Raw genomic sequence first — 16,094 nt, 5'->3', positions numbered from 1 at the left:
GGGCAAGCCGGGCAGCTTTAGAAGCCCTGGCAAGAGCTCTGAAATCAGACCCGGCCAGCATGTGCCCCTGAATCTCAGAATAGACACTAGATTTACCCTGAAAGCCCTTCAGTGTGCTGAGAGCTATAAATAGTCATTAGGGCCTGAGCAGGCGGCCTTAACACAAGGATTTCCTTCCAAAAATGCAGACCCATTTTAATTACATTTGTAATTAACCTTTGGGAGGGCAGGCCCCGGATTCTGTTTGCTTTTGGACTCACCGTGAGTAATTTCCTCTTCATTGAATGTTTGGGGATTAGCGGGCTCACTGGGTGCTTGGCCCAGAAGGAGCCCTCCGGGCGCTCGCACAGGGCCGGCTCCCTGGAAGGGACACGTGGGTGCTTGGTGAATGCACCGTGTAGCCGTGGGCCACCCCCCTGCACAGGGTGTCCTCATGAGAGTCTCTTTGCAAAGCCAAGTCCTTTCCCACCCCCACCCCTGTCGTTCCCCACCCCTCAGAACAAGATGGGAGTCACGGCTGTGTTTATTCTGCCTCTGCTGCTCCTGGGAATCAGTGGCCTTCTCTTCATTTACCAAGAGGTGTCCCGGCTGTGGTCCAAGTCAGCCGTGCAGAACAAAGTCGTGGTGCTCACGGATGCCATCTCGGGGCTGGGCAAGGGTAAGCCGGCTCCACCCCCACTGCGCCCACTCACGACGGGAGGGAAGGGAGGCGGCAGGATGGCAGGCAGCCCACCTGCTGGTGGGAGGAGGAAACTGAGGCTGCGTCCTCTCCCAGGGTCCATTGATAACCAGCAAGCGTCTCCTCTTTCGGGAGCTGTAGCTCCCCACACCTGGGCAGCGAGGGGATCAGGATGGCTAGGGTGCAAACTCGCAGCCTCGGGGCCAGAACTGGTCAGCAGATGTCACCTGTTTTTGTGCTCACGGGGTTCCAGAACTTGTGGAATGCAGAGCCCTTGGACGGGGCAGTGTACCAACTCTGAGCCCAGACTTGGGCCCCAGGTTGAGTTGGGGGCTCCGTCACCTACTAGCTGGATTGCACTGCTCTGCTTCGGGAATCTCTTCTAGGAAAGTGAGGACACCAGTGGTGTCTACCTCACAGTGTTGTTGGGAGGAATGAATGAGCTCCTTGATGGAGAATGTGTAGAAGCAGTCATGTGTTCGTAACGGTCATAACAATGAGCGAGTCCAGGCAGGAAGTGTGCCCTGCAGAGCGCTATGCACCCACTGATCCTTGCATTGCACTTGGGCTGATGACCTCAACCACATTACCTCCTGGCTTTGAAGGCACTTAATGCTCATGTCCCCTGATGTAGATGGTCTTGGGGTGCTTTTCTGCTGGGTGGCATCTGTAACATGAGGGTAGTAAGTGTCCTTAGGTTTGTAAGACTCTGACTCTATCACTCCTAACGATGTTGGTGCAGCTGCATCTGGGGTGATGTGGGCATCATTTTTGCTGTTGTTTTTGTTATTTTTAATCAAGCATAGAACCCACAGAGACAGACACTCCACAGCTATCTGATGAGTCCATTATGTGCTGGATATTGAGAGATGAACCCCATCCCTTCCAAAAAGTTCCCCTGGGGGGAGTGAGGGGCTAATCTCCTGGTGCTGCCATCAGGGTAATATCTGTAACCTTCTGTTCGGGAATTCTCCAAGAACTTCATTCCCTTGGGCATCCCAATGGGAGTCAATGACATGCTTTGAAGATGGCTTCTAGTCCAGGGTGACCGCCCCAGGCTCACCAGGCTCACCATGGGACACAAACAACAAACCACAGGAGCATCTGGGAGGCTCCATCAGTTAAGTGTCTGACTTAGGCTCAGGTCACAATCTCACAATTCATGGGGTTCAAGTCCCGCGTAAGGCTCCCTGCTTCGGATCCTCTATCGTCCTCTCTCTCTGCCCCTCCCCCGCTCATGGTCTCTATCTCCCTAAAATAAATAAACATTAAAAAAATAAACAAAGCATGAGGCGGGTAAGCTGGCCCTCCCTGGGTCTCAGGAGCAATTCCCAAGATGAACATCTTGCATCATTAGACGCCATGCTCTGAAGGGAGGAGCGACACAGAGTCTAGCTTCTCCAGGGACAAGCCAGTGCAGACACATTTGTCAACCAGATCAGAGACAAGATGACGGGGACTAGTTGTTGCCCTGGGGAAATGGGACACAGACACTCACCTCGAGGCAGTCAGAGTCTGTGTTGGAAGAAGCTTCTCTTTCAAACAGAACATGTCCACAGAGCATCAGGCCACTGCCAATGGGAGACCCCTTCATAGTGAAGCCTTCCTTGGCCCCCTGCTCCTCCTTCTGGGGTGCTCCCTGAGGATCTGGCCTCTGGGGTTCCCGCTGCTCCCACAGTCCTCCTGCTGTGCCCTACACGCGTGCTTCTCAGCTGGTCTGCCAGACCCCATCTCCTTTATGGGGGAAACTGTGTGTTTTTTATCCCAGTGACCCAGCACCTAGATCAAAGCTTGGTGGATAATAAGCACTCACACACACACACACACACACACACACACACACACACACACACGTTTATTTACTAAATGCCTTTAGAAGTGACCATCTTGGGGCGTCTGCATGGCTCAGTCAGCATCTAACTTCAGCTCAGGTCATGATCTCATGGTTCATGGGTTTGGGCCCTGCATCTGGCTCTGGGCTGAGAGCCGGGAGCCTGGAGCCTGCTTCAGATTTTGTGCCTCCCTGTCTCTCTGCCCATTCCCTGGCTTGTGCTGGCTCTCTCTGTCTCTCAAAAATAAATGAAATGTTGAAAAAAAATTAAAAAATAATAAAAGTGACCACCTTATGGGAAAGCACTCATTTGGGTATGTTATCGTCAATCTGTTTTGTTGATTTCAGACTAGATTCCAATATGATCAGAAAATGTATTTTGTATGATTTTGATTCTTCTAAATGTGTTGAGGTGAGCTTTACGGCCCAGGACACGGCCCGTCTCCGTGGACAAAATGCAGGCACAGAGAAGGGTGTGCATTCTGCCGTGGTTGGAAGAAGGGGCCCACAGAATGTTGATTAGACCCCGCTGGTTGGCTGATAAAGTGGTTCAGTCCTACATCCTTCTGAGTTTCTGTGTTATTGCTGAGAAATATCTGTTTCAGTCGTCTCTTTATTTTTTTTCGAGTCCCCTTTGGGTTATAGAGACCCAATGTTCAAATCAGGCACCGAGGAAATAGACCTCAGGAGCAACGTGGCATTTTCAGAGGAACTCAGTCTAGTCTCTGTCTTAATGTCGGTGTCCTGTTACACAGTGTCTTAACGGACCCACCCTGGAAAGAAATGCAAAGCTGGGAAAATAAAAGAAGCGAGTCCAAATATTTAGAAGTAACATGAGAAGCTGGGCGTGTGAGGCCTCAGGTAACACGCGGCCGCCCAGGCGGTTACAGGCTCAGGCTGCTCTGCCTCTCAGGTTCAAGGAGACAGGAAAGGGATGGGCCCCGGGCAGACGGTCCCGGCTCTGGGTGGCCCACAGCACAGCCTCGTCCCCCGGGGCCCGACCGAAGCCGGCAGGTAGCCCTGGAGAGTTGCAAGGACCCTGTGCCAAGCTGTGGGCCAGGGAAATCAGACAAAGATCAGGACACATGAACTTGCCCCAAGCCCGCCCACCACTCAGCCACGTTGGGAATCAGGTCACGTCATGGGATTTCCCTTTGGAGAAAGAGAGAGAGAAAGCATCAGTGGGGGAGGGACAGAGACGGAGAGAGAGAGAGAGGGAGAGAGAGAGAGAGAGAGAGAGAGAGAGAGAGAGAGAGAGAGAGAGAGAGAGAGAGAGAGAATCTCAAGCAGTCTCCGTGCTGTCAGTCTAGAGCCGCCTGTGGGGCTCGATCCCACGAATGGTGAGATCATGACCGGAGGCAAAATCAGAGTCAGATGCTTAACTGCCTGAGCCACCCGGGCACCCATGGGTCACTTTGTACCCACTGTGTCTTCAGCAAGAGGGCGTCTCAACACCCTCACGCTGTCCATGCCTTGAAGAGCTCAGCGCCCCGCCTGCGTTGGGGCACCTCCGTGGTGCACCCTAAAACATTTCTGAAACCAGGCTGCTTGTCTGTCGGTCAACAGCCTCTTCCGAGGGTCACAGGCCACCCTCTGGCATGTTAATCCGCCTGGAATCAGAAAGCATCTCCGTGATGGCACCTTAGATGTGGAAGGAAGGGTGAGGCTCATGTGAGCTTCGTGAAAAAGGAAAAGCCTGGAGCCAACGCTCCTGGCACAAGAGAAACGCTGTGCTGAGCTGATCAGGCATCAGACCAGCACCTGTAAAGGCAGAAACAATTAGAACCGACTCGCTTGGAGGACGCCTTCAGGCTTGCTGTTCTGCAGTGGTGGAGGCAGCCCTGGGCTCCAGCCTCCCACGCACACCTGGGAGGGGCGAGGTTCCCTCGGAGAAGGGGTGGGCGACGGTGAGCGCTCCTGGCTGCCTCTCCAAGGAGGTCAAGGTCACAGGCCCCTCACCTGCCCCCGAGCTCAGCTTGAAGATGTAGAGGATGAATGGGGGACAGCCCCCTCGCCCCACATGCTCCTTTCTGGGAGGTGGGCCGGGAGGTGGAGACCCAGCCCCAACCCCCAGGCTGGTCCCTGCTAAGTGTCCGTCCCGGCTTCACCGCTGACCCGCTGTGGGACTGCGGGTGAATCATTTCTACTCACTGAATGTCAGTCCTTGGGCTTGAAAATCATGGCCATCGTGGCTGCCCCACGCGTGGGGGGAGAAACGGACCCTTCCCATGGCCCCAGCAACTCAAGGTGACACTGTCCACAGGTTATTTCTTGGCTCAGGTTTCCATTCACAGAACGGCGCACCTCCTCCCGCCCTCAGTCACACCCAGCCCACCTGGCTCTAGACCTCACTGGGACCGTCCTCTGTCCCGTCCGTGTGTCTGCCGGGCCGACACTGAAGGGTCCAGCACCACAGCGGTTCTCCTCCAAGGCCACGATCCCCCTGCCCACGTGCCCGCCGAGCAAACCCCAGCTGGCCCCCATCTCTTGGAGCCCTGGCATTCAGGAACCCAGCCTCCCGCGGGCACCGGGCCGCCAAGGTGTCCTCGGTCCTGCTCGCTCAGTCCACGCTCACCACCCGTGGTGTGAAACGGGCCAATGGGAGGTACTGAGCCTGCCTGGGTGTTTGTGGATGCCCTTCCCAGGTCCCTGCATGTGGCCAGTTTGTCTGAGCCCCAGGCTCTGTGAGGGTTGGCGGGGTGGCTCAGACGCCTTGCCTCTGCCGGTGGACGCTGTCTGACCTGGAGGCTTGCACGGCCTTTGCGCCCAGCCCTGGAGGGAGCCTCGGTCAGCGGAGTAGACACAAGGGCTGTGGGGACAGCTCGACAGTGGAACGTACACTCCAGAACCTTCCCCGGATCCAACCAAGACTCTGCTCTCCCTGGGACCTTCCTCCCTGTTGGATTTCTCTCTGACAGGCACTCCGGGCTGCCTGCCTCCCGGCCTCTGCTTCTGCTCCTGGGAAGCCCACCGAGACTCCACCTCAGGCCGTTACTGTAATAATTAAATCAGCTAATAAATGTAAATCTCTCTCAAGAGTCCCTGGAACAAATTCATGCTCGAAATATGTTAGCTTTTCTGGCTCTTAGATACCAGTGCAACAGCTACGGGAGAGTGGTGTGCGGCTAGCAGCCCTCGCCCGGGTGAGGAGGTCCTGTACGGGGTGACCCAGGGTCCATCAGAATAAAATGAACTAGACAGAAAGCAGCCTTACCTTTTTTTCATAAAAAGAACCTTGGCTGGCGTATCTAGCCACAGAGAGAATGTGCAGGAAAATGGTGGCGCTTTGTGGAATAAAAAACCATGATGGCTCTTTCCAAAGTCTTTTTTTTTTAATGTTTATTTATTTTTGAGAGAAAGAGAGAGAGAGAAAGAGAGAATCCGAAGCAGGCTCCAAGCTCTGAGCAGTCAGCACAGAGCCCGATGCGGGGCTTGAACCCATGGACTGCGAGATCATGACCCGAGCTGAAGTCGGAGGCTCCGTTGAACTGAGCCCCCCAGGGGCCCCTCCAGTATCTTTAGATTAAGATCTGTAAGGGCTTTGATCCTGCAGGGCGAGGTGGGGAGGGTCACTTTCTGTCCAGCTTCGGGAAGAATAGCCTAATAATCAGAACCATCCCACAGAGGACGGGCCGTTTCATCCCACTCAGAGCTCCGCCTTCACGAGGGGTAACCCCCCGAGGCTGGAAGTGAGAAACGAAATCCCATCCCTGAGTGGACGCTGAATGAAATGACCTCCAAAGGCTCCCCTGGGCCCGAGGACTTTCCAATCCTTTGAAATCTTGCCATCGTAAGAGAGACGCTCGTCATCAGTGGCTCCGTCCACACAGTGCGCCCTGACCTCTCTCCTTCCTCCCCATAGAGTGTGCCCGGGTGTTCCACACTGGCGGTGCCAGGCTGGTCCTGTGTGGGAAGAACTGGGAGAGGCTACAGACCCTGTATGACGCCCTGATCAGCGTGGCTGACCCCCGCAAGGTAAGGCCATCTTCCCGCCTCCGGGGGATGCTCCCAGGCACCCTTAGCCTTCCCGGGTTTGGGGTGTGTGTGCGTGCGCGTGTGTGTGTGTGTGTGCATGTGTGTGTGTGTGTGTGTGTGTGTGTGTGTGTGTGTTTAGCAGCTCTTTGAGCAGCTGGGTGAAATTTGGTGATTGCTTTGGGAGGGACCGGAGGCCGTGGTCTCACTGATCTTGACACCAGCAGGTCCACCACTCACCTTGACCTTCTTGCCAAGGTTTTGCCCTCCAGCAAATCACCCCCCCCCCCCCCCCCCCCCCCCCCCCGTTCCCTATTGTATTTAAGTCAGGGTCCCCGGGGATCCAGAAGCTAGAGTGTGACACAGGTACGACAGTGATGATAAACTCTTAGAGCTGACTTTTTAAAATAAGACCTCAGGGGCGCCTAGCTGGCTCAGTCTGAGGAGCATGCGACTCTTGATCTCGGGGTTCTAAAATCGAGCCCCACGTTGGGTGTAGAGACGACCTAAAACTAAAATCTTTAGGGGCACCTCAGTGGTTCAGTTAGTTCAGCATCCGACTTCAGCTCAGGTCATGATCTCGCAGTTCGTGAGTTTGAGCCCCACGGCAGGCTCTGTGCTGACAGCTCAGAGCCTGGAGCCTGCTTCCGATTCTGTCTCCCTCTCTCTCTCTGACCCTCCCCTGCTCATGCTGTCTCTCTCTCTCTCTCAAAAATAAAATAAACATTAAAAAAATAAAATCTTTAAAAAATAAAATAAAATAAAATAATGCCTCAAAAGACATTTCTGTCAAAGAAATCAGGGAAGTGAAGTCACCTTCTAAGAAGCCACTGGGAGGTGAACACTTTCCAGAAGGTTGCAGTTTGCAAAGTATTTTTGGAACACTGCCTTCAGAGCTTTCTTCATGGTTGGGGGGGGTTGTTTTGTTTTTGTTATTTGTTGGTGTTTTTGTCTTTGTTTTTTGCCCTTGATGTTGAATTACCTTCGGGAAATAACCAAAAATAATTCAGAACGAAGCCTGGTATTTGGGGAATGGAACAAACCGGACAGCACGGCATTTGAGTTCTGTTTGGGGGGGATATTACCAGATATTGAATTAAACAGACATGCTGAGGTGGATGGTGTGGGAAACACCCAGTGAAGGTTTTTTACTGCAGGACTTTCCAGAGCCTTTGATATGCTCATGTGCATCGTGTATCCCCAAGAAGAACATAAGATAGTCTGGGTTTCCCAAACAAATTTGACCAAGGAAGCTTCTCTTCAGGACTAATGCTGGTCAGACATTGGGATTGTTTTTATCACATGCTGTCATCAATTTTCCAACCTGTTCCGTGCTCTCAATCGTGAAAAGCCTTTTCATTTTAATGTTTATTTTTGAGGGAGAAAAAGAGACAGAGTGCGAGCAGGGGAGGGTCAGAGAGAGAGGGAGACAGAATCGGAAGCAGGCTCCAGGCTCCGAGCTGTCAGCACAGAGCCTGACGGGGGACTCAGACTCATGACCCTTGAGATCATGACCTGAGCCGAAGTTAGATGCTTGATCAACTGAGCCACCCAGGCGCCCCTAGACCACGAGAGTCTAGATGGCAAGGAGTGTCTAGGGCTGAACGCAATGCCTGGCACACAGGTGGTGCTCCAAACCATGCATGGTGTGTAAGATTTTGGTGAAAAATGAAATGTGGCTATGAAGCACTATGATAGATTCTCCTGTGGTTTGTACACCAGCTTCACAAGAGGAGCACATAAAACCTTATAATGATGTTTCCACTGGAATCCATGCACGGCCTCCTCTGTAAAGGGTGATATTCGTTTGACTTGGTCAGTTCTGGCCCCTTGGCCAAAAGTTCAGACTGACTGCTACATCTCTGCATGGCTGGACTCTGCTATCCAAGAATGGAATCTCTATCAGCTTCCTGCCTCACAGAGCCATTTCTGCTTTTCCCTCCTCATTTTTTCCCCCGTGGTCATTCTGTGAGCTCTGAATTTCACAAGCGGGTGTGGGGGACCCCAAGGTCCACGGGAGGGAGGTATTCCCACACATGCCTTGACTCTTCCATTGGTTCGTCAGACATTCACCCCAAAGCTGGTCCTCCTGGACCTCTCGGACATCAGCTGTGTCCCAGACGTGGCCAAGGAGATCCTGGACTGCTACGGTTGCGTCGACATCCTGATCAACAATGCCAGCATGAAGGTGAAGGGGCCTGCCCATAAGATTTCTCTGGAGCTCGACAAGAAGATCATGGATGCTAATTACTTTGGACCCATCACACTGACCAAAGGTCTCGTGAGTTTGGCCTTCCCGCAGATTTCTGGGCCACCAGCTGCTAGGGAGGGCTCCGTCACATAGCCAGACGGTCACCCGGTCGTGGATAGAATCTCCAGCGCCCCCCTCAGAAAACCTCCTACCGATTTGGTGGAAGCTTTCAGCATTCTGACAATACATTTGATCTTAGCCAAAAGGCTGAGCAGGGATTGGTGATAAAAGAAAGGGATTTGGGAGGTATCTTACTAGTATATTCCAACCTCCCTCTCTGGGAAGCCCCCTCCCCATCCAAGCTCCACCCTTTATCCCCCCACATGGCCATGGCTCTCCCCCCAATCCCATCCCACATCACTGGACTGTTGTCTTCATGTTTCACATATATTTTGATCTATCACCCTTGCCCTTGATCTGTTCCTACCCGTGACAGTTGGTCAAGGGTAGAGATTCTGTCCTCAGAAACACAGAAGGGAAAAGTTTATCCCAAACTACCAGAGACCCAGTGTGGTGTCAATCCCTTTGCAGAAACAGGGAGAACAGAATCCCTTCTGAGGGTAAAATGGCAGCTCCTGGATGGAGATATCTCACAGCCAAGGTCAAATGCAGGTCTGGATCTTGGGGGGGTTGGGGCTGGAGATGACCTGGAATAGAACCAAGAGTTGAAGCAACAAGCCCCCCCCCCCCACCACCAAAGTTTAGCAGAATCCAAAAGGGAGGAGTATGAGTGGAGACTTTCTGACTGTAGAGTGTGGGGGACCCCGGCTGAGGGGGCGTGACCATTGCACCGCCTTCTCTGCGGCCACAGTCTCCATGATAACAGGGTTTGGGGCATGAGGACAGATGAAGGGAAAGTTATCAAAAGCAGACAGAGGACTTTCCAGAGCTTCTGAAATGATGCCCCAGAGACAATGGTCCCCTCTAGTCCGGTCCCCGTGGAGACTCTATGCCTCTGAGGGTTCAGGATGCACTGGCATCAAAGTGAGGGGTGCAGAGAGTGGGGGGTAGAGGGAAAGCCAGGACCACTGTGTCCTCCTGGCTGGGCCTCTACCTTGCTAACAGACCTGAAGTCCAGCCGCTAGCTCTGGGCCTCAGTTTACCCATCTATAACACGCAAGTGCTCGATGTCAATGGCCATTCTGAAAGTTGAGTCTCTTGATTTTTTTTTTTGCCATATCCCCATTCCTCCTGTGTTATTATTTATTTCCTAAAGTTCTGCATTTTGAAATTAGTTATTTTCAGAGGAAGTCTTCAGAGTGTAGGAGAACCCTGGGGCACCTGGGTGGCTCAGTCTGTTAAGCATCCAACTTTGGCTCAGGTCATGAGCTCACAGTTCGTGGGTTTGAGCCCCACATCGGGCTCTGACAGCTCAGAGCTTGGAGCTGCTTCAGATTCCGTGTCTCCCTCTCTCTCTGCCCCTCCCCCCACTTACACTCTGTCTCAAAAATAGATAAACCATAAAAAATTTAAAAAAAAAAAGAAAAAGTCGCACCTACAAGACACGGTGTTAAAGACACATCGAGACCAATGTGAGCCTTCCCACTGGAGGCAAGAGGGGGACTGAAATAGGATGACCTATGACCTTTCTCAGCACTGAGATCATGTCCCCTGTTGCACACGGTGGGTGGGTCACGAAAACCACCCAGCAATCACCCGTCGAGATCCGCCCACCCTTAGGAAACACGGGGTAAGGGGCGTCCGTGCTCTGTCCGTCAGTTTCCTGCTGTAACCGAATGACCAGGGAGGTAGTGGGGTCCTGTGTGAGGAAAGGGGACTGGGGAAGGGGTCTCCCCACTGCTGTCGGCCTCGCTCTCCGATGCGTAACCGTGACTCTGTCCTGTGCTTCCCAGCCCTGCTCCCCGACATGATCTCCCGGAGGACGGGCCAGATCGTGCTGGTGAATAACATCCAAGGGAAGCTTGGAATCCCATTCCGGTCAGCGTGTAAGTTTCTATGACCAAAACGTTTGACATTTTGTTACACGTCTTATAAGACAAGGGATGTTGTGTCCAGACTAGGCTCATGGTTATGGGGTTGGGGGCAGGGGGCGTCCGGACGTGAAATAGTCTATTGGCTTTGCTTTCACACCCTTGGTTCCTACTTTTGAGCACCTACAGCTTGCAGGTGACTGGGTCCCTGTCCCCCAGAAGCTCAGAGCCCACAGGTGGTCAGGGCATGTGTGTCTGGCTGAACACCATCAATTCACACGCTCCAGCTGGGGAGAGGCCCGCCCCCTCGGGGTAGGATGCGGGAGGGCAGGGTGCACACCATCTACATTTCTTCATGATCCACAGCGCCCAGGGCAAAATGGGAACCCGGTAAATGGGAAGAGGGCAGGAGGGAGGAGAGAAAATTGGGTGGGCCCCCTGTCTGAGCCCCCGTGGCTGCCGTAACAGAAAACCACAGGCCGACCGTTATCCCCTGGTGGTTATCCCCACAGGTTTTCTTTTTTTAATGTTTTATTTATTTGTGAGAGAGAGACAGCGTGAGCAGCGGAGGGGCAGAGAGAGGGAGACACAGAATCCGAAGCAGGCTCCGAGCTCTGAGCTGTCGGCACAGAGCCCGATGCGGGGCTCGAACCCACGAACCGTGAGACCATGACCTGAGCTGAAGTCGGAGGCTTAACCGACTGAGCCCCCCAGGCGCCCCATCCCCTGGGGGGACTCCTGCTGGAGCCATTCACTCTTCATTAGTGGGGGTAACAGCCTCTGCCTCTCTTCATTCAGTAGAGACAACTAGGGAGACAGCCTCACGCAGGTCCGGCGGAGGTCAGACGAGCAGATGGGCGGAAATTCACTTATGGACCCGGGAAGGGCGGCCTGGGAGCCCCCGGCACTTGGTGCGGCCAGCGAGCGGCAGCCTCCTTACTTAGCGGCGCAGTGCTGTGACAAGTGGCTTATAATAAGAAATATGCATATTTGGTCTTCGTGCCATTCCTGTCACCGAGCTTTCAAAACCCTTCGAGTCCCCAAGTTGATAAGAGAGGTCAGTGTCTCTTGTTACATTAGCGAGGTGACCTTTGGACGCCATCTAAAGTTGCAGGGGCTGCTTGCCAGGGGCACCAACCAGGTCATCAGAGGGTGGGAACTCCCGGTGCACCGCCACCTCTGAGGAGCCGAGGGGGCAGATTTTTCTATCACCAAAGCCCGTGATTTAATCACCCGCACCTATAAGAAGCCTCCACAAAATCCCGAAAGGTCGGCTTTGGAGAGCTCCGAGGTTGGTGGGCTGGTGGGCGCGCACCCAGAGACGGCACAGAGCTCAGAGCCCCTTCCCACCCACCTCCCCGCTGCACCTCTTCCATCCGGCCGTTCCTCAGTTATGTCTTTTCTTTTTAAGTTTATTTATTTTTGAGAGAGAGAGAGAGAGAGAGAGGGAGAGAGAGAGAGGGAGAGAACACAGAGGGGCAGAGAGAGAGGGAAAGAGAATCCCAAGCAGGCTCCGCACTGTCAGCTCAGAGCCCGATGCAGGGCTCAAACTCACAAATCGTGAGATCATGACCTGAGTCAAGATCATCAAGAGTCGGACTCTTAACCTACTGAGCCCCCCAGGCGCCCTGACTTATGTCCTTTTACAGTAAACTCGTGATCTACTAAGTAAAGGTTTCTCTGAGTTCTGTGAGCCGCTCTACCAAATTAATCAGTCTCAAGGAGGAGTTGATCAGGGGCTCAGTTGGTTGAGAGTCCAGCTGCGGCTCAGGCCATGATCTCAGGGTTCATGGATTCGAGCCCTGCGTCGGGCTCTGTGCTGACAGCTCAGAGCCTGGAGCCTGCTTCAGATCTGTGTCTCCCTCTCTCTCTGCCCCTCCCCTGCTCATGCTGTCTTTCTCTCTCTCTCTCTCTCTCTCTCTCAAAAATAAATAAGTAAAAACATTTAAAAAAGTCTTTAAAAAAGGGGATGATAGGAACCCTCCCATCTCCAGCCGCTCCATCAGAAGCACAGGTGACAATTAGGACGTGTAGTTGGCCTGCACTGAGTGGGGACAGGGGACACTCAGGGGACAGAACCCTTACCCTGTGGGATCTGACTTCATCTCCAGGTAGACTGTGTCACAGTTAAGTCTTAGACCCTCCAGCTGGTGTCGGAGACTCGGTGCCGTGGGCGAGAGCTCACATGTTGGAATTGGGTGCAGAATTGGTCGGTATCTAATTATTTAAATATGAGGACATCTCCCTCAAAATCAGGATTTCCAGCTCCCTGAACAATAGATCTGGGGCCACGGGGCCACCGTCCTGAGGCGATAGTTGACGGAGCCCAGTGGAGGCCAGGGCTTCAGACAGAGAGTGCGCTTGCCCTGGCTCCACGCCCCCCCCACACCCCCGACGCCCCCCTCAAGCCCGCGACGCCCCCCACGCCCCCGACACCCTGAGGACACCTGCATCTTCACCCTGCGTGGTGAGGGGCCGATGGCTTGCAAGGAGCACCATGGCAGAGACCACGGTACACCCGCCCCGGGCCTGCTTCAGCCTCCAAGGAACACCCCCGAAATGGGAAGTTGGGGTTCATCACACCCCACGTGGGGCTCTGAGTCCCCAGGGCTTTAAGGAATGTCTTCTCCGCTCTCTTTGGAATTCTTGAAAAGGCTCTTGTTTACCCAACCACAGCCTCAACCCGGGGGAGTGAATCTGGTGAGTGTCAGATGTCCTCGCAGGAAAAGGGGCCAGGAAGCAGGAGGGGAGACTTGTGCTTGGGGCCCATCGAGGCCTCAGCAGGCCCTGGGACCCCGGACAAATCGCTCAGTGCCGGGGTCTGTCTGTCTTCATCTGCAAAGGGAGGGCCAGGGCCAGGCCAAGGCGGAGGCCCCTTCCTTCTGAGCTCTAGGAGCCTGTGCCTCCCCTGCTCCAGCCGGGGAGCAGGGCCGGGGACCCCCCGCACCCACCCCTGGCCTGTCTCTCTTCCAGATGCCGCCTCCAAGCACGCGGCTCTAGGCTTCTTTGACTGCCTCCGAGCCGAAGTGGAGGAATTTGACGTGGTCGTCAGCACCGTGAGCCCCACTTTCGTCCGGTCATACCACATTGATCCCGGCCAAGGAAACTGGGAGGCCTCCATCTGGAAATGTGAGCTCACAGGGGGAGCTGGGCTCTGGGAGGGCTCTGAGGGGGGCTCTGGGAGGGCTCCTGGGGGGTGGGGGACTCTGAGAGGGCTCAGAGGGGGGCTCTGGGAGGGCTCCTGGGGGGGGGGGGGCTCTGGAGGGCTCTGAGGGGAGCTCTGGGAGGGCTCCGGGGATGGTGGGGGCTTTGGGAGGGCTCCTAGGGGATGGGGAGCTCCAAGAGGGCTCCGAGAAGAGCTCTGGGAGGGCTCCTGGGGGGTAGGGGGCTCTGGGAGGGCTCCGAGGATGGTGGGGGGCTCTGGGAGGGCTTCTGGGGGTGGCTCTAGGAGGGCTCCAGAAGGGGCCTCTGGGGCAGCCTGGTTTCACCAGGCCTGAAGGGAGTTGGTGTTCCTGAACCCTGAGACTAGAGGAAGTGGGGCCCCGCACCCAGATAACAGCAGGGAGGGGGAACCCCAAACTTCAGTCCCGAGGCACCAGGTGGAGAGAATCCTAACACACAACCTGCAGACCAAGACCCGGCACTCACAGGCTCTGTGACCTTGGCCACGTGACTGCTCATCTCTGGGCCTCAGTTTCCCATGCAGAAGAGCCAGATTTGGCCTTTAAGAGCTTGCTTCCCACCCTCCCCACCATTTCCGTAGGAGGCGGCACAGGGGAGAGGCTGAGAGCCTGGCACCAGACTACCTACGCTTGACGCTTGTGTCTGGTCCACATTCAGTGTTCAAACACGGGCCACTCCCTTGATCTCTGTGCCTCAGTTTCCCCTTTAAGAAATTGAGGACTGGGGCGCCTGGGTGGCTCAGTTGGTTAAACATTTGGCTTCCAGCTTCGGCTCAGGTCATGATCTCACAGTTCGTGGGTTTGAGCCCTGCATCGGGCTCTGTGCTGACAGCTCAGAGCCTGGAGCCTGCTTAGAATTCTGGGTCTCCCTCTCTCTCTGCCCTTCCCCTGCTCATGCTCTGTCTCTCTCTGTCTCTCAAAATTAAATTTAAGAAAAAAAGAAACTGAGGACTAATACCGCCCTCGGACAGGCACTGGGAGGACGGGGGCCCGTAGAGGGTTTACAACAGCAACAAGCACACTGTGAATGTGCCCTGTTGTAACTGCTGTTCTAGACTGCTCTCCAGAGAGCTGCTGCGCCCTGCTCAAGGCTCTGTCTACATAGAGAATCAAGATGAACCGAGACGTGGGCAAGTGGTCCCAGGAGCTCCTGATGAGCCTGGCTTTGCAGCAGCTGTAAACAACGGCTCCTTAATTCATCTGGCACCTTCTTTCTTTTTGTTTTTAATTTTTAATGTTTATTTATTTTTGAGAGACAGAGAAAGACAGTATGCAAGTGGGGGAGGGGCAGAGAGAGAGAGACACACACAGAATCCGAAGCAGGTTCCAGGCTCTGAGCTGTCAGCACAGAGCCCAACTTGGGGCTCGAACCCACAAACTGTGAGATCATGACCTGAGCTGAAGCCTGACGCTTAACCGACTGAGCCAGCCAGGCATCCCTGGCATCCTTATTTCTTAACTAAGCTCTTTCTCTTCCCTGCAACAGTTCATAACCTCCTGCAAAGTTAATAGAGCAGGAAACTATGCCCACGTTACAGATGAAGAGGCTGAGGTTCAAGGGGTCAAGAGTCTGCCCCCCTCCCCAGGGCCCCACGGCCACGACTCCAGGTCCAGCCCACGCCTCCCTAACTTTGGGCGCCAGGGTTGTAACCCCCGCCCCTATGGGGGGCTTTTCAGTCTTTTTCAGGAAGCTCAGCTACGGGGTGCACCCCGTGGACGTGGCCGAGGAGGTGATGCGCACCGTGAGGCGGAAGAAGCAAGAGGTCTTCATGGCCAACCCCGTCCCCAAGGCCGCCGTGTACGTCCGCACCTTCTTCCCTGAGTTCTTCTTCGCCGTGGTGGCCTGTGGGGTGAAGGAGAAACTCAGCATCCCGGAGGAGGGCTAACCACAGAGGCCGCGTGGGTCCCCTGGACGGGAATAAAGGCTTTTCTGGCGGGTGCTGGTCCTCTGCGTCTCAACCCTGGGGCCCAGCACAAGCCGGACCCCCCTGACACCCACCCACCAAGGGAGATGTTGTTCATCCCCGTGAGGATGGCGTGGATGCTGGCCCAGCCACGTACGGGGCCCCTCAGGGGTCTCCCACTCAACATTCCCAGGACACATTTCTAGAAGCTTCTCTGTAGGGTGACAGTGAGTAGAAAAACAGGAGCCATATGGGTCTGACCCCCCCAAAGACACACACACACACACACACACACACACACTATGGCCATCTACCCGTTCAGGAACTTAGAAAACCACTTGCAT

At 54.5% G+C, this 16,094-nt stretch overlaps 1 protein-coding gene across 1 annotated transcript; it reads left to right on the top strand.

Moving 5' to 3' along the window:
* The first annotated feature begins 138 nt into the window (after positions 1-138).
* On the top strand, positions 139-15,784 carry DHRS7C (dehydrogenase/reductase 7C). The gene is made up of 7 exons (XM_029928657.1): positions 139-261; positions 499-658; positions 6,373-6,485; positions 8,548-8,758; positions 10,587-10,679; positions 13,638-13,793; positions 15,524-15,784. The coding sequence occupies exons 2-7, from the start codon at positions 505-507 to the stop codon at positions 15,730-15,732; spliced, it is 936 nt and encodes a 311-aa protein (XP_029784517.1). The 5' UTR covers positions 139-261; positions 499-504; the 3' UTR covers positions 15,733-15,784.
* Positions 15,785-16,094: the final 310 nt, after the last annotated feature.

This window comes from Suricata suricatta, chromosome 17 (assembly GCF_006229205.1).
Source record: "Suricata suricatta isolate VVHF042 chromosome 17, meerkat_22Aug2017_6uvM2_HiC, whole genome shotgun sequence".
Classification (NCBI taxonomy): domain Eukaryota; kingdom Metazoa; phylum Chordata; class Mammalia; order Carnivora; family Herpestidae; genus Suricata; species Suricata suricatta.
The sequence above is the reverse complement of the archived record's forward strand: the minus strand, read 5'-3'. Positions and strand labels throughout refer to the sequence as shown.